This window comes from Amphibalanus amphitrite, unplaced genomic scaffold (genome assembly GCF_019059575.1).
Source record: "Amphibalanus amphitrite isolate SeventyFive unplaced genomic scaffold, NRLGWU_Aamphi_draft 000738F_arrow, whole genome shotgun sequence".
In the NCBI taxonomy this organism is placed as follows: Eukaryota; Metazoa; Arthropoda; class Thecostraca; order Balanomorpha; family Balanidae; genus Amphibalanus; species Amphibalanus amphitrite.
In genome coordinates this window covers 278,991-304,515 of record NW_024882232.1, presented here as the reverse complement: position 1 = coordinate 304,515, position 25,525 = coordinate 278,991, and the positions used below count along the sequence as shown (strand labels likewise).

Sequence of the window (25,525 nt, the reverse complement as noted above, 5' to 3'; positions counted from 1 at the left end):
TCCCGAGATAGCCGTTGGCAGTTTCCAAAATGTTGAAATAGTCAACATTTTACCTTTGGTGACCTCTGGTGACCTGACCTTTGACCTGACCCAAAAAATGACCGAAGTGTTTTCGTCTTTATTTTTGACGCTCTTTCGATTGCCGCTTACCGCGTGTCGCTACGTGGCCCAGGAGCCGAGTTAGACGGGGGGGCGTGAAAACGCCCCCCCCCAGCACTCGGCGGAAAGTTCAGGCCACCAGCACGGCGCGGGTTAATACTGTGAAATGTTTCATGCATGCTTACTAAACGGCGCAATATAGACGTAGGCTTCATTAAAAAGACAGCGGTGGAACATGCTGAGAAGTTACGTAATTGCGATTACGATTACAATTGTAAATGATCATCATGTATGATAAACAACCGTGTTACGATGAATGGGCTGTAGGTACAGGTGTTCAGTGCGCACACATGTTACGGTGAATGTTATCAAGTGTGGTACATAGGTATTGTTTGTTTATACTTCACTCGTTTATTTGTTATTGTTTGAAGTGGATGTTTTGACATTAAAATGTATAAAAAAAACAAGCTGTACACAATATACATATACAAAACAAGTAGTTAGGATGAAGTTTAGCGTTAATGAGTTGCTTTTGCCGATGACAGGTAGGCCGATTATATCAACTAGGACAGCTGAATATTAGAAGGTGCAGCACATTCTTGTGCCGCCTCTTTACATTTCACAAGCTCACCAATCCTTTCACCTCCTCTGTGACCATTTTGAATGGTTCTGCACGTCGTGCCAGTCGCAGTCGTTTTGCTGCCGTCTCGGTTGGTCTCACCGTCACGTTTTGTCGCTGTGTTGTTTGGTGCCAGCCGTATCGTCTCTCCGATCGGAGGTGATCTGCCACCCGCCGCCCGCTGTGTTTTCCTCGTGCTCTAGTCCCGAGAAGCCGGCTTCCGTCTGAGCCAGCTGCAAGGCCAGCGCTGAGCGCTGAGCGCTGATCCTCTGCCGCCTGCACATACCGACAGGCAACCGATGCTGGCGCAGATAGGTGCGCGGCGGCCCGGCACGCTCAGCGGCTTCCGCAGCTGGCGAGACGCGCTGTCGGGGACCAGAGAGGCTGTCTGACGCGCTGTCTGGGACCAGAGAGGCTGTCTGACGCGCTGTCGGGGACCAGAGAGGCTGTCTGACGCGCTGACCGGGGACCAGAGAGGCTCAGTCTGACGCGCTGTCGGGGACCAGAGAGGCTCAGTCTGACGCGCTGTCGGGGACCAGAGAGGCTCAGTCTGACGCGCTGACCGGGGACCAGAGAGGCTCAGTCTGACGCGCTGTCGGGGACCAGAGAGGCTCAGTCTGACGCGCTGTCGGGGACCAGAGAGGCTGTCTGACGCGCTGTCTGGGACCAGAGAGGCTGTCTGACGCGCTGATCGGGGACCAGAGAGGCTGTCTGACGCGCTGTCTGGGACCAGAGAGGCTGTCTGACGCGCTGTCGGGGACCAGAGAGGCTCAGTCTGACGCGCTGTCGGGGACCAGAGAGGCTGTCTGACGCGCTGTCGGGGACCAGAGAGGCTGTCTGACGCGCTGACCGGGGACCAGAGAGGCTCAGTCTGACGCGCTGTCGGGGACCAGAGAGGCTGTCTGACGCGCTGTCGGGGACCAGAGAGGCTCAGTCTGACGCGCTGACCGGGGACCAGAGAGGCTGTCTGACGCGCTGTAGGGGACCATAGAGGCGGTTTCGCGCCCTGATCAGGGACCAGAGAGGCGATCTGTAGCGCTGATCGGGGACCAGAGAGGCTAAACATTAATCACAACCCAACGCAGCATTTTCCAACGCATCTTTACTTAGGTACCCTAGCCTTCGTTCGAGCCAATGAAACAATTTTAAAAGGTTCAGTTTTAAAACACTTAACTACACACATATAGAGAAAGAGAAAGAGGCATTTAAAAGTTCTAAATTTCTGGATGGGTGCACAAATTCGGTTAACCCGCGCATGATTGGGGTATTTTCCCTAACGCGAGTGACTGAGGGGGCTCTACACCCCCCCCTATCTCCGAAACTACGGGACTGATCGTCAAAATGCAAACTGCGTCTGATAGCCCTGGAAAAACTGTCCAACGAAACTTCATTTCATTGACCTCGAGGTCACCGATGACGTCACAGGTCAGGTCAAATTAAAAATTATCAGCATTTTGACATGTTCACAATTTAGGCCGACTAACAAGTCCGATCAGGTTCACTTTTGGTTTACGCACTCCTTGATATATGCCTTAGATACCCTGAGGGTACTGAACTTGTACTTCGAATTTTTCAGGTCAAGGCCAGGTCATCCTGGGTCACGAAAATTTCATATCATGTATCGGTAACGTGACGCATGTTTTATAGTCCATTTCACTCATAGATTTCAGTAAACAGTATAGTCTGAGATATTTGAAGTCTTTTTCAGCTACATTTAGCAGAGGTAGGTCATTTTTAGGTAAAAAAGATCAACTTTTAAAAATGAAATTTTTCAAGAAAAAGTGTATCAGATGCAGTTTGAGCTCAGGAAGAATATGATGCAATTTATATTACTGTACGGTGTCAAAAACGTACTGAAAATGGATTTGAAAAATATAAAATTGTGAAGCCTGACTATGATTACGGAGCGAGCGAAGCGAGCGTAGTCTTTCCTTAGATTAACCCTCGCCCTGGCAGGGCATTTTTCATAGCACGGCCTGGCAGGGGGGGGGGGGTCGATGCGACCCCCCCTCGCGATTGGCTCCTATGGCACCTAGAAACACCAAATTTGGTAGGTAGGTGGGCCCCCCGGAGTTCTCGCCCCTGTGCAAATTTGGTTCCTCTAGGTCAATATTTAGGGGGGTTTTGGGGGGTATAAGTGTAAAAATTTCGCTAAAAACAGGTCAAAAGTTTTTCGCTTAACCTTCGCCCCAGTGGGGGGGGGGGGCATACATATGTTACCACCCTGTCGCGTTTTTTGCGTGTAAATAAAAAACCGCGGCGCGTAGCGCCGCGTCTCTTGGGGTAGCTTTTAATACATCAATTTTGGACAATGTGTGAAATTTTTGACTCCAGGTCATGTCAGGTCAGGTCACCAGGTCAAATTAACTGACCAAGCCGAAAAAAGTTTGCAATCATGTCCAGCCTGCAGTGTTTGTCAGAAAGGTTTTAAACTTGGTGGATTGCATGCTGTTATGGGCGCCTACAATTTGTATATCTCGGATTTTTTATATCCGTGACCTAAGGTCAGGTCAGTGGCGTGACCTTTCCATTACAAGTCAAATGAGAAAAATGAAAATGCCTCTAGATCCGTGTGTACGCATAGGAACAGTCCAAATATTTCAGAATCACAATGATTTGGACAACCCGTGATGACCTAGGTGTCATTTTTGCTGATAGCCTCTAGAAAGGTCATCCGAGGTCATTTGAGGCTACAAACAGATTTTTGCCAATAACTCGTGATTGGAAAGAGATAGAACGCTGGGGATGGTCTCATTGTGTTTGTCTTGTTAAGACGCATCGACTGATATGCAACATGACCTTTTCCGGTCAGGTCATGACCTTGACCTGAGGTCAAATTTTCAAGTTGACCTTTCAAGGTCAAATTATAGTTCATTCGACGCGTCTCGGCGAGAGGAACACGATTCTGGCAATAGAAATGTCGTGGCTTTTTGTAGTCGAAAGTTATTGTCGAAAAACACTTTTCGTAAAAACAGCTAACTTTGGAGTTTTTGCCCTCTGGAGGCTAAACCGTTGACCTGAGGTCAATTTTGATAATGACCTTATCAAAAAAAGAGTTCGAAAGCTATTGATTGCTGTTCCATGCGTTTTTCTAGCTACCATAGTTCCTGAGATAACGGCATGTTTTCTGAAAAATATAATGACAATTGGCAAATTTTGACCTTTGATGACCTCTTGTGACCCCAATATTGCTCTAAGATGAAAAATGACTGAAATTCTTTCAAACCTACGCATTGAGAGCTATCGACTGCTTTTTACCGCGTCTTTCTAGCCCTCTTAGTTTTTGAGTTAGAGGTGGGTGGTAACATATGCCCCCCTCCCCCCACTAGGGCGAAGTTGGCTGAGACCGCCACTGGGGCGCGGGTTAAAACTTTTGATCTAATTAAGATAGAGCAAAAAGAAAAGCACCAGTGAACTCAGCACGTCAAGACGCGTCGAATGATATACTTTTTAGCTTGCTTAAGTGTACTTTAAGTTTTTCTTAATTTTTAAGTAAACTTTAACCCTCGCCCGTATTGGTGTTTTTCCAGCCGCGAACGTATAAGGGGGGTCCGTTGGACCCCCCCCCCCCCCTTGCCGTTTCGCCCCTGATCGAGCTAGAGCTTCGAGGAAAAAACGAGCGTGTTGCTCGTGACGAGAGGAAGCCGATGATACCTAATTTTAAGGTCCTAGGTCATTGGTTGACCTTGCAGGTCAGGTCAATGACCCAAAAGTCGGGAAAATCGGGACCTGTTAGAACGTCGTAAAGTGTGGCTGATATGGGGTTTTTCGGGGTGCTGATCACGAATATCATGTTAGTTTTGATCACAGATGATGTCTTCATGCATTTAGGCCGGGTCGGGTCAGGTCAGGTCAGGTCAACCAGTAAGGGTATTCGTAGTAGGTGGCAACCGCCTCTGACAGCTTCGTAACATGTTACGAAGGCACCAAAACTACTTCGTAAATGTTCATATGGTTGCTAAATTCGAATTCAGCTCCAAAAACTGGCCTAGAAACATGTAAAACTCGAAAAAGTGAACCGAGGTCATCAAAGGTCAATGACCTGACCTGACCTTCAGGTGACCTTGACACCCACCCTAATGCATGGGGGCAACATCATATCACATGTTTGAACGCTTGAAACCACGAAAAGACTGCAAACGCGCGGCTAATGCGAGCCGACATACGCCGAATCGCGATTCCGGCCAAACATGGTCTCGAAAAGTAGGTCACAGGTCAAAGGTCATTTGGGTCAGGGTCATGAAATTTTCAGGGTGGGTGTAAAATTGATGAACGCGAGGGTACTGAAAGTTTCGTCGCGATCGGCCGCTTTTTACGCGAGTTATTTGCGAAAAACCATGGGGGGGGGTCCGTTCGACCCCCCCCCCCTATACGGGCGAGGGTTAATTAAGCAATTAAGTTCAAGTTAACCAAATTGCATCATATCGCATATCATCCGATTCGGCTGATCACCAGGAACACAATGACACCATTTTTTAAGCTCTAGCGTCATTATGTGCCAAGTCATTGGCAAAAACGTCATTTGACCTCAGTTGACCTCGTTTGACCTGACCCATGGATAAGTACACCAAACAAAGAAGCACCAAGTGACCTGCTGTTAAGTACTGTGGTTTCAAAGCACAAAAGTGATAGAACGAAGCGGATATCTCCAGTATTTTCCGAATTTAGTATTTTCCCATAGGCTTAACATTACGACGTAATGACCTCTAACTGACCTCAGGTCAGTGACCTAAAAAAAAAAACGAACTATATGTTATACAACTCGGTGAACTTAGCTTACCCTGAAAGTTTGAAGGAAATCAGTCCAAAACTGTGAGCTGGACAGGTGCAAAAATAAAATTGAAATTTGACCATGACCTTGTACCGGTTTTTCTGTCCTGGTGACCTGACCCAAGGTCACCCGGACCTGAAATTTTCAGGTCATATGTAAAAAGGTTGCCCCATAGGCTGTGTCAGATTTGGCGGCGCTGCGCGCCGCCGTTTTTACGCTATCTCCGAAAAACTTTAGGGGGGGTCGCATCGACCCACCCCCCGCCCCCCTGCCAGGGCGAGGTTTAACGGAAATTTCTGAGTATGAGCGGCCGGCCGGCCGGCCGGCCGTGCGGACGCTTTTGCGAGGCTTATATCTCAGCAACCACTTGACCGATTTACACGTGGTAATTTTTGTAGGGAAGCTTCATTCCTTCTACCAAGTATTGGACTATTCCCGATGCATGTGGGGACCCCTATTTATTTATTTATTTATTTGACATCGTAGGCTCATTCCACAAAAATGGCTATTCCTGAACCAGGGTCGCAATATAAAACCAGTATAACGCCTTTTGGGGCGACTAACGGAGCGAGCGAGAGGGTGGGCCTTGCACGTGCGAAAGTTCGAGGGGGTACCTCCAACTGACTTGTGCACGGCACCTTACTAACCGATCTCTAGCGATGTGCCAAATTTGAGCACAATCGGCCCAGCCGTTCTCGAGATCTGGAAGCGGCACCCTGCACGTGCGCACGTGCAAAATGGGTCCCAACTGACTTGTGCACGGCACCCTACTAACTGGTCCCTAACCGTGTACCAAATTTGAGCGCCATCGGTCCAGCCGTTCTCGAGATCTGGAAACGCCCCCTGCACGTGCGCACGTGCAGCAGCACCCCAACTCTGGCACATGGATATGCAGTGCCTAGTGGGTGCCTACCTACATGCCAACTTTCAGCGCAATCGGCCAAGTACAGTAGTTACCGTAGTTACCGAGATATTGCAACAATTACAAAACTGACACCTCTTCGTTTAGCACGTGGCACGTGCATAAGGGGTCGCCCACATGCATCGGGAATAGTCCAATACTTGGTAGAAGGAATGAAGCTACTAGAGATGCCACTTTTGAACCCGCGAACCCGCTTTCTGCGGGTTTTGAAAACCCGCAGGGTTTTTGGCGGGTTCGAGAAGCAAAACTTGTCGTGTGGCGGGTATTTGGCGGTCAGACTTAAGAACCTATAAATTTATTTTTTTAGATGCAAAACACTATGTCAAGTGCATTTGCTCAGGTTAACAATACAATATTCATCAAAACAACTTTTGAAACAGAACCAAATATAAAAATATATCAAGGTAGCACATTTCAAATGCAAAACTGAAAACAACCAGCAATAGCATCCACAGTCTAGCAATGACCAAACCAGGGTACAAGCAACAAACTACAAAGCATAAGTAAATGCTGATGAAAGCATTCCATAAAACATAAAAGAACCTGAAAGCAAACTTATAGGAAGCTGAACTGAAGTCTATGTGCAGTGTGCACTAGATATATATTATGGAAGAACCCAGACTTAAATGAGATGTTGAAAATCAGAGCAAATGTCACATGTTACTTTATTTGCGTCTGGTCGGCATAAAAAAGAGCTATCAGCTAAACAAAATTTGATGCAATCCAAATTCATTAATTACCTATCCTACTCTATGTTCTGTCCCACCCTATATTACGAAAATAACACCAATTACCCTTACAAAAAATCAAAATATTGATATTGACTGATATGCGGCCCAAACATAACGCAATACAAAACTGGCGCACTTCCGACATTCTGACAAGGATTGGCATTTGACTGCGTCAATTTTGGTCTCTGAGGCGAAGGAAAGCTGACATTGATGACGCAATAATAAATAATAATCTTACAATCAATTTTTCTGTTTTGGTTTTTGAATACCTCAAAATAGCAATTATACATGTTACAAAACCACGCAGCTGGTCGCATTTATTTCTTTTGTCTTTTTACTTGTCATTTGTATGCCGAGAGATGACCAGCCGGAGAGCATTACCAAGACCATCTTTAAAATGATTACATTTAATTTAGTATTTATGTCTCTTTATTTTTTAACAGGTGATTAACTCTGAATTGTAAAACTTTAGCTGTTGTGTAAAATAACTTTATCAGAATGGCACATGATATACAACGGTGTTTTCGCAACAAGTTCGCACTAACTACGGCTGCAATAATTTAGTCGCTGTAACATTTCTTGCAATCAGCTGTTGGTGACGCTTCTGACGCATGTTTCCAGAAACGCGTGGTTCATTGGGCCTGTTCCAGCGCCTCCAGTAGAAATTCTTGACTGGAGGCTCTACCAGAGGTTTCACTGGAGGCGCTGGAACGCAATCTGGAGATTTCTGGAGATTGGCATCACAGATACCAAAAGAATGACGATTGTTCTCTCTTGCAACGCAAAATTTGTTTTCAATTTTAATAAGAAAGATTAACAAAATCATAGCAATGTAATTTTCTTTACATTCAAGTTGTAAAATAATCAGTCAAAAGTCCTTTGTTTACATTCGTGATTGTCACATGTGCGGCGTGCGCCATAATTGTAGACCAGAGCCTCCAGAGAAATTTGGACCTCCCAACTCTCTGGAGGCTACTGGAGGTTTCTGGAGCTTTGGCGAGAGCTTTCTGGAGCTTTCTGGAGGCGCTGGAACGCTCTCTGGAGGATTCTAGAGCTTTCTGGAGCTTTCTGGAGGTTTCTGGAGGCGCTGGAACAGGCCGATTGGTGATTAGTTGGTTTTTGCTGGGATTTTGCATGATTTGTTTTATGTGTAGATCGACTGGATACTCATTATTCAACGTGTCACTATTTATTTTTAACTGGAAATCGCATATCTTTTTATATCAACATTCGTTTTGATAACAATATCATTCTAGAAGCCTAATATTGAGAGGGAGCTAGAGTGAAATTTTGATCCTCAGCCAATGCTGAAGGGTAAGGTGAGAGAAAGATTTTACTGAACTCTTTTCAGTAAGGAATTTCAAATGTATTGATGCATTTCCACTATCCAGTGTGCACTTCCTGAGGACATGGCATAGCAATTTCAAGTCCTTACTATTTGTTTGGCTGTCTTTTTCTGCACAGCAATGAAGCAAGTAAGGTTTATATAGCTCTAGCATTGACCCAGCTGTATTTTTTCTTGCAAAAGCAGGTTTTTAAAATTGCGGGTTTTTTGCGGGTTCGGCTCAGCCAAAATCAGCTTGCGGGTAGTTGTGGTTGGGCAAGGGGTAGCTGCGGGGCGGGGCGGGTAATGAAATTGCAAATTTGTGGCATCTCTAGAAGCTACCCTACAAAAATTACCGCGTGTAAATCGGTCAAGTGGTTGCTGAGATATAAGCCTCGCAAAAGCGTCCGCACGGCCGGCCGCTCATACTCAGAAATTTCCGTTAATCTAAGGAAAGACTCCGCTCGCTTCGCTCGCTCCGTAATGATGGGTGTCGTGGGAAAAACATACGCACGCACGCACACAGACAGACATTCGTTCGCAGTCACTCTCTCACAAACGTGTCGTCATGAAGTATTGCTAACGGTCGGCCGCCTGTTGTCGCAACAAGTGCCGGCGCAACTCTGCCTTGAACGCGCGCAGGTTCAGGTCACACATCGCCGGTGGTAGGCTATTAAAAGCTGTCACGGCGGTAAAGAGGAATCGTCTCCTCCCGGACTCCGATTTGATTCTGGGCACATGTAGCATATCTATCTAATGCACGTGCCACGTGCAAACGGAAGAGGTGTCAGTTTTGTAATTGTTGCAATATCTCAGTAACTACTTGGCCGATTGCGCTGAAAGTTGGCATGTAGGTAGGCACCCACTAGGCACTGCATATCCATGTGCCAGAGTTAGGGTGCTGCTGCACGTGCGCACGTGCAGGGGTCGTTTCCAGATCTCGAGAACGGCTGGACCGATGGCGCTCAAATTTGGTACACGGTTAGGGACCAGTGAGTAGGGTGCCGTGCGCAAGTCAGTTGGGACCCATTTTGCACGTGCGCACTTGCAGGGTGCCGCTCCCAGATCTCGAGAACGGCTGGGCCGATTGTGCTCAAATTTGGCACCTCGCTAGAAACCGGTCAGTAGGGTGCCGTGCACAAGTCAGTTAGAGGTACCCCCTCGAAATTTCGCACGTGCAAGACTCACCCCCTCGCTCGCTCCGTTAGTCGCCCCAAAAGGCGCTATACTGGTTACGGAGCAAGCGAAGTGAGCGTAGTCTTTCCTTAGATTAACGGAAATTTCTGAGTATGAGCGGCCGGCCGGCCGGCCGGCCGTGTGGACGCTTTTGCGAGGCTTATATCTCAGCAACTACTTGACCGATTTACACGCTGTAATTTTTGTAGGGTAGCTTCATTCCTTCTACCAAGTATTGGACTATTCCCGATGCATTTGGGTGACCCCTTATGCACGTGCCACGTGCAAAACTAAGAAGTGTCAGTTTTGTAATAGTTGCAATATCTCGGTAACTACTTGGCCGATTGCGTTGAAAGTTGGCATGTAGGTAGGCACACACTAGGCAATGCATATCCCTGTGCCGAAATGGCGCTGCTGCACGTGCGCACGTGCAGGGGTCGATTTCAGATCTCGAGAACGGCTTGACCGATTGCGCTCCAATTTGGTACACGGTTAGGGAACAGTTAGTAGGGTGCCGTGCACAAGTCAGTTGGGACCCATTTTGCACGTGCGCACGTGCAGGGTGCCGCTTCCAGATCTCGAGAACGGCTAGGCCAATTGTGCTCAAATTTGGCACATCGCTAGAGACCGGTTAGTAGGGTGCCGTGCACAAGTCAGTTGGAGGTACCCCCTCGAAATTTCGCACGTGCAAGGCTCACCCTCTCGCTCGCTCCGTTACTCGCCCAAAAAGGCGTTATACTGGTGCGTATAACTCAGCCATTTTTAAAGAATTTGGGCTCAAATTTTTCAGAATAGATTATCGGTGTGTGTGCTATAGGTAACTTATGTTCCGCTTTTATCGAAAAATAAAAAGTTTATTTAGATAATCAAAAAATATATTTTGTAAGTGCATATGTACCTACTACCTACCTATATTTTACGACAATTTCCAAATTTTGAAAATCCGAGGTAGCAACTTGATAGAAACGTGTATTTTCAGTCCACTCATGGAAAGAAATCTGATCTAGCTTAAAACTGAGCTTTTGAGAGCGATCCCTACCGTAGATAGATGTTTTGCATCAAAATCGGCCGACATGACGTCACTCTGACGGCATGAAAACGGCAGGGGTTTCTGTAGAGTCCTCCAGTCATGCGTGGGCTACTTTATTGATAGTGGTGTCAATCGGAACTTGAATCTTCGGAATTCCGATTTTGTCCACGACAAATTTGTTTTGTTCCACGACAAATCGACAAATAAACCAGTATAGTGCCTTAATTGGGGCGACTAACGGAGCGAGCGAGGGGGTAAGTCTTGCACGTGCGAAATTTCGAGGGGGTACCTCCAACTGACTTGTGCACGGCACCCTACTGACCGGTTTCTAGCGATGTGCCAAATTTGAGCACAATCGGCCCAGCCGTTCTCGAGATCTGGAAGCGGCACCCTGCACGTGCGCACGTGCAAAATGGGTCCCAACTGACTTGTGCATGGCACCCTACTAACTGGTCCCTAACCGTGTACCAAATTTGAGCGCCATCGGTCCAGCCGTTCTCGAGATCTGGAAACGACTCCTGCACGTGCGCACGTGCAGCAGCACCCCAACTCTGGCACATGGATATGCAGTGCCTAGTGGGTGCCTACCTACATGCCAACTTTCAGCGCAATCGGCCAAGTAGTTACCGAGATATTGCAACAATTACAAAACTGACACCTCTTCGTTTTGCACGTGGCACGTGCATAAGGGGTCACCCACATGCATCGGGAATAGTCCAATACTTGGTAGAAGGAATGAAGGTACCCTACAAAAATTACCGCGTGTAAATCGGTCAAGTGGTTGCTGAGATATAAGCCTCGCAAAAGCGTCCGCACGGCCGGCCGGCCGGCCGGCCGCTCATACTCAGAAATTTCCGTTAATCTAAGGAAAGACTTCGCTCGCTTCGCTCGCTCCGTAAAAACCAGTATAGCGCCTTTTGGGGCGACTAACGGAGCGAGCAAGAGGAAGAGCCTTGCACGTGCGAAATTTCGAGGGGGTACCTCCAACTGACTTGTGCACGGCAACCTACTAACCGGTCTCTAGCGATGTGCCAAATTTGAGCACAATCGGCCCAGCCGTTCTCGAGATCTGGAAGCGGCACCCTGCACGTGCGCACGTGCAAAATGGGTCCCAACTGACTTGTGCACGGCACCCTACTAACCGGTCCCTAACTGTGTACCAAATTTGAGCGCAATCGGTCGAGCCGTTCTCGAGATCTGGAAACGACCCCTGCACGTGCGCACGTGCAGCAGCACCCCAACTCTGGCACATTGATATGCAATGCCTAGTGGGTGCCTACCTACATGCCAACTTTCAGCGCAATCGGTTAAGTAGTTACCGAGATATTGCAACAATTACAAAACTGACACCTCTTCGTTTTGCGCGTGGCACGTGCATAAGGCGTCACCCACATGCATCGGGAATAGTCCAATACTTGGTAGAAGGAATGAAGCTACCCTACAAAAATTACCGCGTGTAAATCGGTCAAGTGGTTGCTGAGATATAAGCCTCGCAAAAGCGTCCGCACGGTCGGCCGGCCGGCCGGCCGGCCGCTCATACTCAGAAATTTCCGTTAATCTAAGGAAAGACTACGCTCGCTTCGCTCGCTCCGTAATTAAATTTGCACCCTCATATTTTATTCTTCGTTGAGAACTGGTGTAAGAGGTTGTGATGGGCGGAGAAGCCAGCTGTGGCAAGGATTTTTTTCTTCGAACAACGGTTTCCGAGATATAGCCTCGGGCAATTCCTGGAGGTCGCGCTGCAGCCCTATGTTTGGCGGCCTATAACTCAGAAACTATTGGTTTTCTACGATAAAACTTTATATTGTTCAACTCACAATCAACCAACAAACATTTTGGCTATCTCGGATTTTCAATTTTTGAAAATTTTGATCACGTGACCTTTTGTCCTATTTTTCGAAAAGTGACCTTGATGGTTTCCCCACTGAAAGTTGCAATTTTGTCTGACGATGATTAAAGCTTTATCAATTGTCATTCATATGCGATAATAAAAAAGTGGTTATCGCCCTGCGTTGACCTCAGGTCAGGTCATTTTTATGACCTGTCCATTATTACGAGCGGGAGCGACAGCGAGATCTCGAGAATAAAGCAAGATAGCGACAAGCGGTAAGCGGTACAGGGTACACACGGATAAGGTCTATGATTTTTACCGAGGTCATTTTCAGGTCAGGTCAAAGATGACGTCACAGGAGCAAAAAGGAAGTCAATATAGCGGCACTATACAAATATATGAAGTTTTTCTCGAATAGCTTTCAAGGTATCCCAGCTAGGAACAAACTAATAGCACCATCGTTATTCTCTCGTCGATCCGCATCGAAACATATGTATGTTGACCTCTAAAGGTCGAAAAGTCAAAAGTTGACCTTAGGTCACGTGACTTAAGGTCAACTTTTGACTTTTTGACTCTTTGAACGGCCCCAATGTCCAATTCGGAATTCGGTTGGACAATGACAACAGGCTTTGGACAACTTTGGACAATCGCTTGCTACACCTCAACATTTTTGTAAAGTAATTGTGTTTAACATTGATTGGCTATTAGAAAGCTCAGCTTTCGATATGATTAACACTTTTGAGCTGGTAACGATACTTTAAAAGCAAATTTTGTAACAGTGTTGAGTGTAAACTATTGCGTAGATGTCGGACATCTTTGGACAAATGGCTGGCTTGGACATTTTTGGACGGACAGTCGACGTAAGTATTGGACATTGGACGGACATTGGACATCCGTTTTTAGAAATTGACACCACTATTAACTGAGTTCCCAGCGTTTTTCACAAACATTTGAATAACTCTCATGGTCTAAGAGTCTACACTGTAAAAAAAAAAAACTTACAAGCCCCTCGTAGAGGAATTCTCAGCGCAAAAATAACATTGCAGGAGCGTGTAAATTTGGCTAATTTTAGGCTAGTTGCCGAGTAACAAGCTTGTTCGACAAGGCTGTGCCTCGTATGCATACGACCACCGTGCTCCACCTAGTTTAACAACACGCACGTAAATAGCGTGGGTAGTGCGTCTACTAGGTGTCATAATAGCCCCTGCCTGGTAAGGTAACTAGCCACTGCCTACTAATCCATACCCAGTAATTGTACTAGCCCCCAAAGCTAGTAGTGGTACTAGCTCAAGGCCAGTAGTGGCACTAGTTAACGTACCACTACTGGCCTTCGGGGTCGAGGCACTGGGTCGACGGAATTCCGTCGACGGAATTCCGTCAACCAGTGCCCCCGACTCTCGACCGCCACCCGCAAGTAAACAGACTGAGTAGCGCTGCAGCACATTTATTCGGGCACGAGAACGAGAACGAGAACAATAACAACGCCAGGACAATAACTATAACTTTAACAACAACAACAACAACAACAACAACAACAACAACAACAACAACTAACTGAATAATTTGCAATCAGGTTTCTTAAATAGCCATCAAACATTTGTGATTTTTCATTAGCTTTGCACCGGCGGCAGTCGCGGGGTGAAGGTAGGCCAGGACATATGTACATGGCCCCATTCTTTACCAGAGAAGTCTGTAATGGGTGAAAAAAACGAATATCAACATTATTATTATCATAAGGCATACCAATCTGGAAAATGATTAAATTAAAGTTGAAGAAAGTGATATATTCCTGCCACAAGCTAGCTTAAGTCCCAAACATATAGCTATTCTGACTTGGATAGACGATAACGGCGCACTTCTGCCAACGACGGGCAACAGTATGCGATACTATACATCTTCTAAGAAGCTCAACAACATAATAACTTTTGTTTACAAATGGACAACCTTTTTGTTGAGCACACAGCAAATGATACAAGATACCTCACCTTCAATCAAGCCAAAGAGCAGTTGGGCAGACAGTAGACACACACAGTAATGGCGACGCAACACAAAATGGACGCCGGCTCCCGGATGCGGGGGGGGGGACTCCTTCTGAAAGCAGCCACAGACTCCTAGGTTGCAACATGCGACGAGGATAGCTATGAGGCACATCCTCATAGCCATCCGAAGCCGCTGACCACGCAAGCTTTATCGTACGGGATAACAACACCTATTCTTAGTTTATTTAACCCTCGCCCGCACATGCCATTTTCCCATCCTAAAACGCACGTGGGGGGGGGGGGGGTGCCACCCCGCGCGCCATTTCGTTCCTGTTGGAGATAGAGCTTCGCGGTAAAAGCCAAAAAGATTCTTTGGGAAGTGACAAATCCAATGATACCCATTTTTACCTTCTCAGATCAGTCATTGACCTTCCAGGTCAGGTCAAACTAAAAAATGTTGCTGTTTTGGGTCACCGTTGGATATCAAGTGCGCTGCTTATCATACTCGTATACCGATGACGATGCCGTTTTCTGGTGCCAAGCCAGCTAGAACCTCTTTGTCACACTAGGTTTTTGCTGCTGAGGTTATTTCAGGTCAAGTTAGGTCAAGGTCAATGATATGTGTTTGTATGTCTGTGTGTGTCTGTGTGTATACTGATGTGTGCACCGATTGTTTATGTGTCCATATTACATGAAATCATGATCTGAGAAGCTCTTACAAAAAATTCGGCCAAAAAAATTTACGAAAAGTAAATTTGGCAAAACGCAATTATTGTAGATGACCTAGGTTGACCTTGACCCTGACCTTGACATCTGTACATCGTCGAACAACATGTTCCATGATAGGTTGGTTGGAGGTAAGATTGGCAAAAAAGGCCGAAATCAAGGTGTCAAAAGCTCACAAGGCCCATAGCCAACGCAAGATGTTGAGAATTGGTCATATGGGTCATGACATGACCTGAAAAACAAGGTCATATCTCCGAAAACAAAAACCGCAGTAACTTGAAATTTTCAGTGGACATCAAGAAAGGATAGAGGAGTAGCTATACGAAAAATCAGGCGTCTAGCTCTAACAATGTTGAGTGCAGAGCAGAAAGACTACCTACCTGGGGGGGTGCCAACCACCCCCCCCCCCATGTGCGGGCGAGGGTTAACCCGCGCCCTGATGGGGTCTGCCGAGCAACGCGGTCTGATGGGGGGGGCCATTTTGCCCCCCCCCTAAGATCTCGAGAACCACGCAACATAGCGACAAGCGGTAAACGGCGTTGGATAGCCCCAACGGGGAACTACCTTGTGACCCAATTTCATTGACCTCGGTCAAACCGATGACGTCACAGGTCAGGTCAAAGGTCGAATTTTCACCGTTTACAGGCATTTCAAGAAATGCGTTGTAAAATCGAGTAAAATGCATTTCATTGAAAATCATCGATGGGGAAATGTTCTTCAAACACATATTTTGCTATTTGAGGTCACTGACGCCAGGTCAGGTCACAGAGGTCAGGTCACTGGGGGGTCACAATATGAAAGTGTCGTGTGATCCATGTTTTATGGTCCATTTTACATGACAAATGCGATGATGTGGGTCAGGCAGACTTTTGGGCCAGCTTAGGTCACGTTTTGGTCAAGGTCAGGTCAAGGTCAGGTCAAGGTCAGGTCAAGGTCAGGTCAAGGTCAGGTCAAGGTCAGGTCAAGGTCAGGTCAAATGAGTTCAAATTTCAAAGTTGATATTTCGCATCAAATGGGTATCAATTCGATGCAGCTCGTCACGGGGAGTTCAATGGTGGTCTCTGTTCTGCGCTACGAGGCCTAAAATTGCTAAAAATTGAGTTCAAAAATTTAACGTCATCAATTTTAAACAGTTTTTTCGCTATAACTTGGCCAAAAAAAGAGATATCGACCTAAAATTTGATATAAATATCGCAAAGCGCAGGGACTATCACATATATTCCGTTTTTCGAAATTCGAAAAAAATTGGATTTTTTTATTTTTCTAAAAAAATCATTTTTTTTATTTTTGGGGGTCAAAATCCCAAAATTTCGAAAATCCGAGATAGCAGTTTTGTAGCGCCGTGTTTTTTCTACACAACCACATAAAGAACTTTAAAATTGCTTGTTAACCCGGCAGTTGCTGGGGTATTTCGCCACCCACCGTTTGCTGGGGGGGGCGTTAAACGCCCCCAGCCGATAACTCGAGAACCAATAGGCGCAGCGAAACGCACGAGGCGGCAAACGAAAGAACGCGACGAGACGCTTCAGATGAGTACTTTAAAGTTGAATTTTGAGGTCACAGGTCAGGTCAAGGTCAGGTCAAACACCGGAAATCGGGCTTTCAGTAGCATGGACTTCATGACTTCGCAATGGGCGCCTCTCGTCATAAACTCTGTCAAAACGGTGCACAATCCATCATATAAGGCCTACAAGAGTGTCAGCTCCATGTAGGGGTCAGTCAAGCATAGGTCAGGGTCAAGGTCAGGTCAACCGAGTAGCCACATATCCCCGAAAATCAAAACTGATATTCGCTGCCTGTGACACATGTTTTATGGGTAATTTGGAGCGTAGAACACGATGGTGACATTCCTTTTCTCATATGTGTACGAGTTTGGCTAAAAAAGTTCAATTTAAGAAATGTATGTATCATGGTCGTGAAGTAGTCACGAGAAATTGCCAAGATTCAGTTCAAGATTTTGGAAAATGCGGAACAATAATCAATAATCGAAGATAGCCATTTGATTGCTCATGGTATTGGCAGTCTAATGGCGTTTACGGCATGTCTGTATATCTATTCTGTGATTTTATATGATTTTTTGAACATATGCCGTTTTTGGTCGAAAACTCAGAAATCATGAAGTCACTAAAACCTCGATATTTCAAAAAAATTTCCGACTGATTTTTTTGAAACTTTGTCACAATAAACTTCCATCAATTCCCTACAGATACCCAAAATTTGGCGCGCCTGCGGCGCGCCGTTTTTATACCCGGCGAAAAAAGTGGGGGCGTTTAACGCCCCCCCCCCCCAGCAACTCGCGGGTTAACCGTAGAATTGGTGAGCGTTTCAAGATGTCATGTTTTTTTGCTCATTTTTACTCGAACATGACCTCAGTTTGACCTCAATAACTCCTAACCAGAGGTGACCTGTGACTTGAAATTTTGTGTGACGGTGTCAAATTGATGCCCGGTAAGGTACCGAAAATTTGGCGCCGCTGCGCGCCGCCGTTTTTTCGCTATTTAAGAAAAACACAGGGGGGGCCAAAATGCCCCCCATCAAGGCGCGGGTTAATTTCATTTTGCAAACTTTTGGTTTGTATTTAGTCTAGGTGCTTAGAGTGAAAGTTGCATTTCCGCATTTTATTACATTTATTATTTTGAAGCACGAAAAGCTCTAGCTTGGCGTTTCTCCCTCTTTGGAGTCACTACAATCGCCCTTTGGAGCCTCCAAACATGAATCCTGGCCTGTTATTTTGTAGGTTCCAGGAAAAATTGTCCCTTGTACAACTTAATAACTCATTGCCACGTTGTTTGATTGACCTTTATGCTATAGTTAGTTGAATGATACAGTTGAATGCTGACGTAAATTTTACGAAACGCAGTGACACGGCAGAGTCCAGCCTTTACCTCGCTTTGTGATGTCTCTTTTGTGACGTTGTTGTGGTCACTCAACAGCAATCAACAACATTTATCTGATTCTGTTTTGGACTTCTGCGACTTTGAAACGTCCGGAGCGTATTTTTAGGGGACACCCGGACCAATGGGAAAATCTGCTGCCTGTCACCACCCACATTTGAACCACAACACTGATCAAGAAAAAGCTCACAATCGGAAGTGGAGCGAATTCGCGGAAACGGACACGTCGCGGCTCGGCCAGGCGGGCCTGGCGTGGACCAACAACAAAGGTGCGCGTCAGCGCGGGGCGGGTCTGAAAACCCCGGCAGCCGGTTCTGACGGGGCTCGGCGAGCGTGCAGTGGCGTGCAGTGGACCGGCCCCGTATTAAAGGCCGACCGGTGCCGACCGGTCTCAGTCGACCTGCAACTGTCTGAGACACAGGTGAGCCGAGCGACAGGGGGGTGTGAACCGGCAGTGGACACCGGACAGTGAACAGTGCACGGAACATAGTGATTGGCCCAGCTCAGTTGGATTCAAGTCTCTTCAAGCCTAGCTGTTTGTGTTCTTGTGTCTTCTTCAGTAAATTGCATCGTGGTTTGCAACTTCTGATTTTGCTCTGAGATACCTACCTTGATTTCATCCACGCTAGTGATTTCTAGGAAAGATAAAGCGGAAATATTTTCTTTAGGTTGAATCAGGCCCAGTTATGTCGGCCAGTCTTCGGTCTGACAGCGTGGGACGTGTCCCTTCTGTTTACTCACACTGTTCTCCCCTTCGCAGGTACTTTTCGTTTGATCGGATCACCCACTCTCACAATGCGCTGCGTTCTCGTTCTGGCGATGCTGGCGGTGGCCGCCCACGGCGCGTCCATCTCCAGCAGCGTGTCGGCCTCCTCGTCCAGCGACGGCCGCGAGTCCACCTTCAGCTCGCACCGCATCAACGGCGGGCCCACCTTCACGCTCGGCACCCGCGGCTCGTTCGGCAGCTTCGGCGCGCGCCGGCAGCCGGCGGCGGCCGCCTTCAGTCCTTTGGGCACCCGCGGCGCCTTCGGCCGGCCGGCGGCTCCCGGCCTCGGGGACGTGCAGGCCGAGCTGAACAGGGTGGCCGGTCAGCTGGCCGGCGCCCAGAGCAGCCTGCAGGGCTGAGCGGCCCGCCGCCGAGCCCGGCGACCGGGACGGCACGGGACGGGAAGGGACGGACGGGACGGGACGGGACGGGACGGGAAGGGACGGGACGGGAGGTCATCAGGAGGGTGGCCCGGCTCAGGGCGCGTAGCGTGCGGGCACTGTGAGCTGCGCTGGAGACACGATAGTCGCTGGCGGCGCTGGCAGAACTGCCGAGTTGGCGAGGCGGCGATGGCTCACGGGCTGCTGCAATACTGGTATCATCTGGTCTCTGGCACGTGCAGCCGGTCTATGTCACTTTGTATAGAAACATGTGATTGACTTTAAATGAAAATGACATGTTGGTGTGTAATAAACAGTGATGTCACAGCTATGGTGCATTGTCTTTGAGTTATGTGTCGTAACTGCAAAATTTAAAGTGTAACCATAGGATAACAATCATTAGACGTTCGATTAGCTACATTGCACAATGAACAAGTCAGCAGTGACAAAGGACCGAGGACGACTAAAGTGCAGTTTTTAAGCGTCCTTTGCTTCGAGCCTTGCGTATCGATACCAAAACATGTTAGTACATAGCGTATATCAGCAATGGGACAAATATTGCAAAAACAATCCATCGTGGACAGCATCATTTCTGATTCCGGCGAACAACATGCCCTTGGGACCATCCTCGGGCTGCCAGCCTCTGCCCAACCCAGCCCGACCCATCAGGTCCGCTATTTTTTGGTATTATCTATTTTAAACTCTGGCAAATGCAATCTGTTTACATGGCAGAAGGAAGGACAAAAAACGTATCATTGTCACTAAAATTCGCATGATGTGGTACACATAGGCAAAACTCATAAAAAAGAGTTTATGGGAGGGAGGGAAAGAAGTAGGCGTTTCTGTTGCGATAAGTCGAGAAAGCCGCGATTAACACGCGCAGTGGAAGGGTTGCGAGTACTAACTACGCCCAGTGGAAGGGGGAGGGGCGGATCAAAATTCTTAGACCATAAGATTGCCTGTACATTTCTAAGTCTTCTCACAAAATTTGACGCGAATCAAATGTAATCAGCGCGGCGGTAAGGAGCGCGATGTAAAGACAGAACCGTCCCGCCCCGGCACAGTCTATGTACAATTCAGGCGGCGCGTAACGGCCGACGCCGGCCACCGCGCCGCCGCGATGTTTGACTTTACACCGCTATTACTTTATGAAAAGTTGCGATCCGATTTTATTTGTTACACGAGAAGATCCGCAATTCAATTATGGACAGGTAGCCGAAAATTCACATCAATATTGTGTCTGCGGCGCAAGTAATTGGCGAAAAACAGGAGGGGTGGGCGAAATCCCCCCCCCCCTTCCACTGAGCGTGTTAAGTTGCGATCACATTTATCGGTAGGTACCAATTACCAAACATATTAATGATAATCGAAACTTTTTCCCATTCACAATGTTCAAGGATACGGGAAGCAGTCAGTCACGCTCGGGGATATAGAGCTTTGCTGCAACTGGGTTGTGGTAGATGTTCGTTTGCAGAGTTACACTTCATGTGCCTCGGGGCCGGTGAGCTGGAGCAGATGATACCGGTTTTAGTCCTTTGGAAATTCCAACACATCGATGGAAACAGCGAACGAGCGACTTGGCTGTCACGAAATGTCTTGTTTTTGTCGCTTAACCCGCCCCCGGATGGGCCTCTCAGCCAACTTTCCCATGGGGGGAGGGGAGGGGGACGTATTTTTGTCACACCAGGTTATCCCGCGCCCTGATGGGGTCTGCCGAGCAACGCGGTCTGATGGGGGGGGGGGCATTTTGCCCCCCCCCCTAAGATCTCGAGAACCACGCAACATAGCGACAAGCGGTAAACGGTGTTGGATAGCCCCAACGGAGAACTACCTTGTGACCCAATTTCATTGACCTCGGTCAAACCGATGACGTCACAGGTCAGGTCAAAGGTCGAATTTTCACCGCTTACAGCCATTTCAAGAAATGCGTTGTAAAATCGAGTAAAATGCATTTCATTGAAAATCATCGATGGGGAAATGTTCTTCAAGCACATATTTTGCTATTTGAGGTCACTGATACCAGGTCAGGTCACAGAGGTCAGGTCACTGGGGGGGGGGGGTCACAATATGAAGGTGTCGTGTGATACATGTTTTATGGTCCATTTTACATGACAAATGCGATTATGTGGGTCAGGCAGACTTTTGGGCCAGCTTAGGTCACGTTTTGGTCAAGGTCAGGTCAAGGTCAGGTCAAGGTCAGGTCAAGGTCAGGTCAAGGTCAGGTCAAGGTTAGGTCAAATTAGGTCAAATTTCAAAGTTGATATTTTTGCATAAAATGGGTATCGATTCGATGCAGCTCGTCACAGGGATATCAATGGTGGCCTCCGTTTTGCGCTACGAGGTCTAGGATTGCTTAAAATTGAGTTCAAAAATTTGACGTCATCAATTTTTAACAGTTTTTTCGCTATAACTTGGCCAAAAAAAGAGGTATCGATCTAAAATTTGGTATGTATATCGAAGAGCGCAGGGACTATCACATATATCCCGTTTTTTTCAAAATTGGAATTTTTTTTGGAAATGTTTTGAGTTTTTCTAAAAAAAAAATCATTTTTTTATTTTTTAGGGTCAAAATCCCAAAATTTCGAAAATCCGAGATGGCAGTTTTGTAGCGCCGTCTTTTCTCTACACAACCACATAAAGAACTTTAAATTTGCTTGTTAACTGTAGAATTGGTGAGCGTTTCAAGATCTCATGTTTTTTGCTCATTTTTTACTCGAACATGACCTCAGTTTGACCTCAATAACTCCTGACCTGAGGTGACCTGTGACTTGAAATTTTGTGTGAAGGTGTCAAATTGATGCCCGGTAAGGTACCCAAAAATTTGGCGGCGCTGCGCGCCGCCGTTTTCTCGCTATTTAAGAAAGACCACAGGGGGGGGGCCAACATGCCCCCCATCAGGGCGTGGGTTATCTCGGAAATTAACCCTCGCCCTGGCAGGGGGGTCGATGCGACCCCCCCTAAGGTTTTTCGAAGATAGCGTAAAAACGGCGGCGCGCAGCGCCGCCAAGTTTGGCACAGCCTATGGGGCAACCTTTTTACATATGACCTGAAAATTTCAGGTCCGGGTGACCTTGGGTCAGGTCACCAGGTCAGAAAAACCGGTACAAGGTCATGGTCAAATTTCAATTTTCTTTTTGCACCTGTCCAACTCACAGTTTTGGACTGATTTCCTTCAAACTTTCAGGATGTGCTAAGTTCACCGAGTTGTATAACATATAGTTCGGGTTGTTTGAGGTCACTGACCTGAGGTCAGTTAGAGGTCATTACGTCGTAATGTTAAGCCTATGGGAAAATACTAAATTCGGAAAATACTGGAGTTATCCGCTTCGTTCTATCATTTTTGTGCTTTGAAATCACAGTACTTAACAGCAGGTCACTTGGTGCTTCTTTGTTTGGTGTACTTATCCATGGGTCAGGTCAAATGAGGTCAACTGAGGTCAAATGACGTTTTTGTCAATAACTTGGCACATAATGACGCTAGAGCTTAAAAAATGGTATCATTGTGTTCCTGGTGATCAGCCGAATCGAATGATATACGATATCACGCAATTTGGTTAACTTGAACTTAATTTATAAATTTAAGTTTACTTAAAATTTAAGAAAAACTTTAAGTACACTTAAACAAGCTAAAAAGTATATCATTCGACGCGCCTTGACGTGCTGAGTTCACTGGTGCTTTTCTTTTTGCTCTATCTTAATTAGATCAAAAGTTATAAGCGAAAAACTTTTGACCTGTTTTTAGCGAAATTTTTACATTTATACCCCCCAAAACCCCCCTAAATATTGACCTAGAGCAACCAAATTTGCACAGGGGCGAGAACTCCAGGGGGCCCACCTACCTATCAAATTTGGTGTTTCTAGGTGCCATAGGAGCCAATCGCGAGGGGGGTCGCATCGACCCCCCCCCCCCCCTGCCAGGCCGTGTTATGAAAAATGCCCTGCCAGGGCGAGGGTTAAGCAAGCTAGAAAGGTGCGGAAAAAAGCAACAGATAGCTCGATATAAGATTCTTCCGAATCATTCACATCATTTTTCGACCAGGTCATCGCTGAGGTCACTCGAGTCCACCAATTGTAAAATTATCACGAAATACGTTTCCTTATTTTGACAAATTTTCACAAATTGACGCACAATTCGTGAACAAAGAGCTACAGCGGAGCCGAAAAGCTTAATCAGTAGCTCTTTCAAATCTCTTTTCTGAGTATGTTCTCAGATTTGTCGTTAGGTCAACAGTTAACCCTCGCCGGCCAAGGGGATGCTAGGGTTGTTTTTTTTCGCGATAGCTCCGAACACGCTGGCGATACAAAGCTGAAACTTGGCATACCTGACCTTTGATTCAAGCCAAATCCTATTACACCAACCGCATTTTCAAATCAGGTCAGGTCACTGACCTATGACGTCATAAGACAACCTCTGTACGGTCTTCAGATGTCGCAACTTCGCAACGCCCTCACTGCCAGAGGAGCTTTCACAGGGAAATGAAACTTGCAGGTTCTAGTATCCATTACGAGTCTCACAACTTGTTTATCTCGGATTTTTTTAACCCTCGCCCGCACATGGGGGGGGGGGGTGGTTGCCACCCCCCAGGTAGTCTTTCTGCTCTGCACTCAACATTTTTAGAGCTAGAAGGCTGATTTTTTGTATAGCTGCTCCTCTATCCTTTCTTGATGTCCACTGAAAATTTCAAGTTTCTGTGTTTTTTGGTTTCAGAGATATGACCTTGTTTTTCAGGTCATGTCATGACCCAAAATGGCCAATTCTGAACATCTTGCGCTGGCTATGGGCCTTGTGAGCTTTTGACACCTTGATTTCGGCCTTTTTTGCCAGTCTTACCTCCCAACTATCATGGAACATGTTGTTCGACGATGTACAGATGTCAAGGTCAAGGTCAAGGTCAACCTAGGTCATCTAAGATAATTGCGTTTTAGGTAAGCGGAAATTACTTTTTGTCAAGTTTTTTGACTACATTTTTGGTAAAAGCTTCTCAGATCATGATTTCATGTAATATGGACACAAAAACAATCGGTGCACACATAAGTATACACACAGACACACACAAAAATACAAACACATATTATTGACCTTGACCTAACTTGACCTGACATGACCTCAGCAGCAAAAATCTGGTCGGGTAGTGTGACAAAGAGGTTTTAGCTGGCTTGGCACCAGAAAACAGCATCGTCATCGGTATATGGTAAGCAGCGCACTTGATATCCAAAGTTGACCCCAAAATAGCAACATTTTTTTTAGTTTGACCTGACCTGGAAGGTCAATGACTGACCTGAGAAGGTAAAACTGGGTATCATTGGATTCGTCTCTTCCCAAAGAATCTTTTTGGTCTTTACCGCTAAGCTCTATCTCCAACAGGAACGAAATGGCGCGGGGGGGGGGGTGGCAACCCCCCCCCCCCCATGTGCGTTCTAGGATGGGAAAATGGCATGTGCGGGCGAGGGTTAAAGGTCATATGAGGTCAGATCATTTTCGTGACCTCACCATTAGGTACCTAACTATAAGTAAGTCAATGGGGAAAAATGAAAAGTGCTATTCTGAAGCCGGGAACGATCTCCAACTATCTCAAGCACACAGAATCGTGATTTCATGCACTCCTTGCAAGGTGAGATGCGTTACTTTTGCGATGTTGACCTTGCGTAACGTCATTTATGACGTCATCAAGGCCATATTAGTTTTTCGTTAATAACTCCCGATCAAATTGAGCTAGCGAGTCGAGAAAGCCACCGATGGTCTCAGGAAGACCTGCTGAATCGAATGATATGTAACATGACCTCTTTCGACCAACTTAGTGACCTGGGGGTGCTGACCTGACCGTGACCTGAGGTCAACACCCAAAGTTGACCTGACCCAAACAAAAAGTATATCATTCGACGCGCCTGAGCGAGGCAAACACGATGCTGACAAAATCGCGGCCCTGCGGCCGTTTTTTGCGAAGTTATTCGCCAAATACTGAACCGTACCTTGGAGCACTTGACCTGACCTAAGAGGTCATCGGATGACCTAGGACCTTAAAATCGGGAATCAATCTCTGCGTCTCGTAACGGCGCACACGCTCGTTTTTTCCGCGGCGCTCTAGCTCCACCAGGGGCGAAACGGCGAGGGGGGTTGTACCCGTCCTCCCCCCTCGGCCGGCGCGTATGTAGAAAACCAATAGGTCCGGCGAGGGTTAAGCCTCCAGAGGGCAAAAACTCAAAATTTGACATTTTACGGAACATGTTTTTCTGCAATAACTTTTAATTCAAAATTCCACGAGCTTAGTTTTACCGG

The 25,525-nt window shown here is 46.8% G+C and overlaps 1 protein-coding gene across 2 annotated transcripts in view; it reads left to right on the top strand.

Moving 5' to 3' along the window:
- The window catches only part of LOC122365415, a 39,798-nt gene extending 20,217 nt beyond the window's left edge, over nucleotides 1–19,581 (top strand). The window contains exons 1-2 of one of the 2 annotated variants that reach the window (XM_043336626.1): nucleotides 18,069–18,523; nucleotides 18,863–19,581. In XM_043336626.1, the coding sequence (XP_043192561.1) occupies nucleotides 18,898–19,227 (330 nt within the window). In that variant the 5' untranslated portion in view covers nucleotides 18,069–18,523; nucleotides 18,863–18,897 and the 3' untranslated portion in view covers nucleotides 19,228–19,581. Of the gene's footprint in view, nucleotides 1–18,068; nucleotides 18,524–18,862 lie in introns of those variants that run through there. The other variant, XM_043336627.1, reaches the window with a different exon arrangement.
- Nucleotides 19,582–25,525: the final 5,944 nt, after the last annotated feature.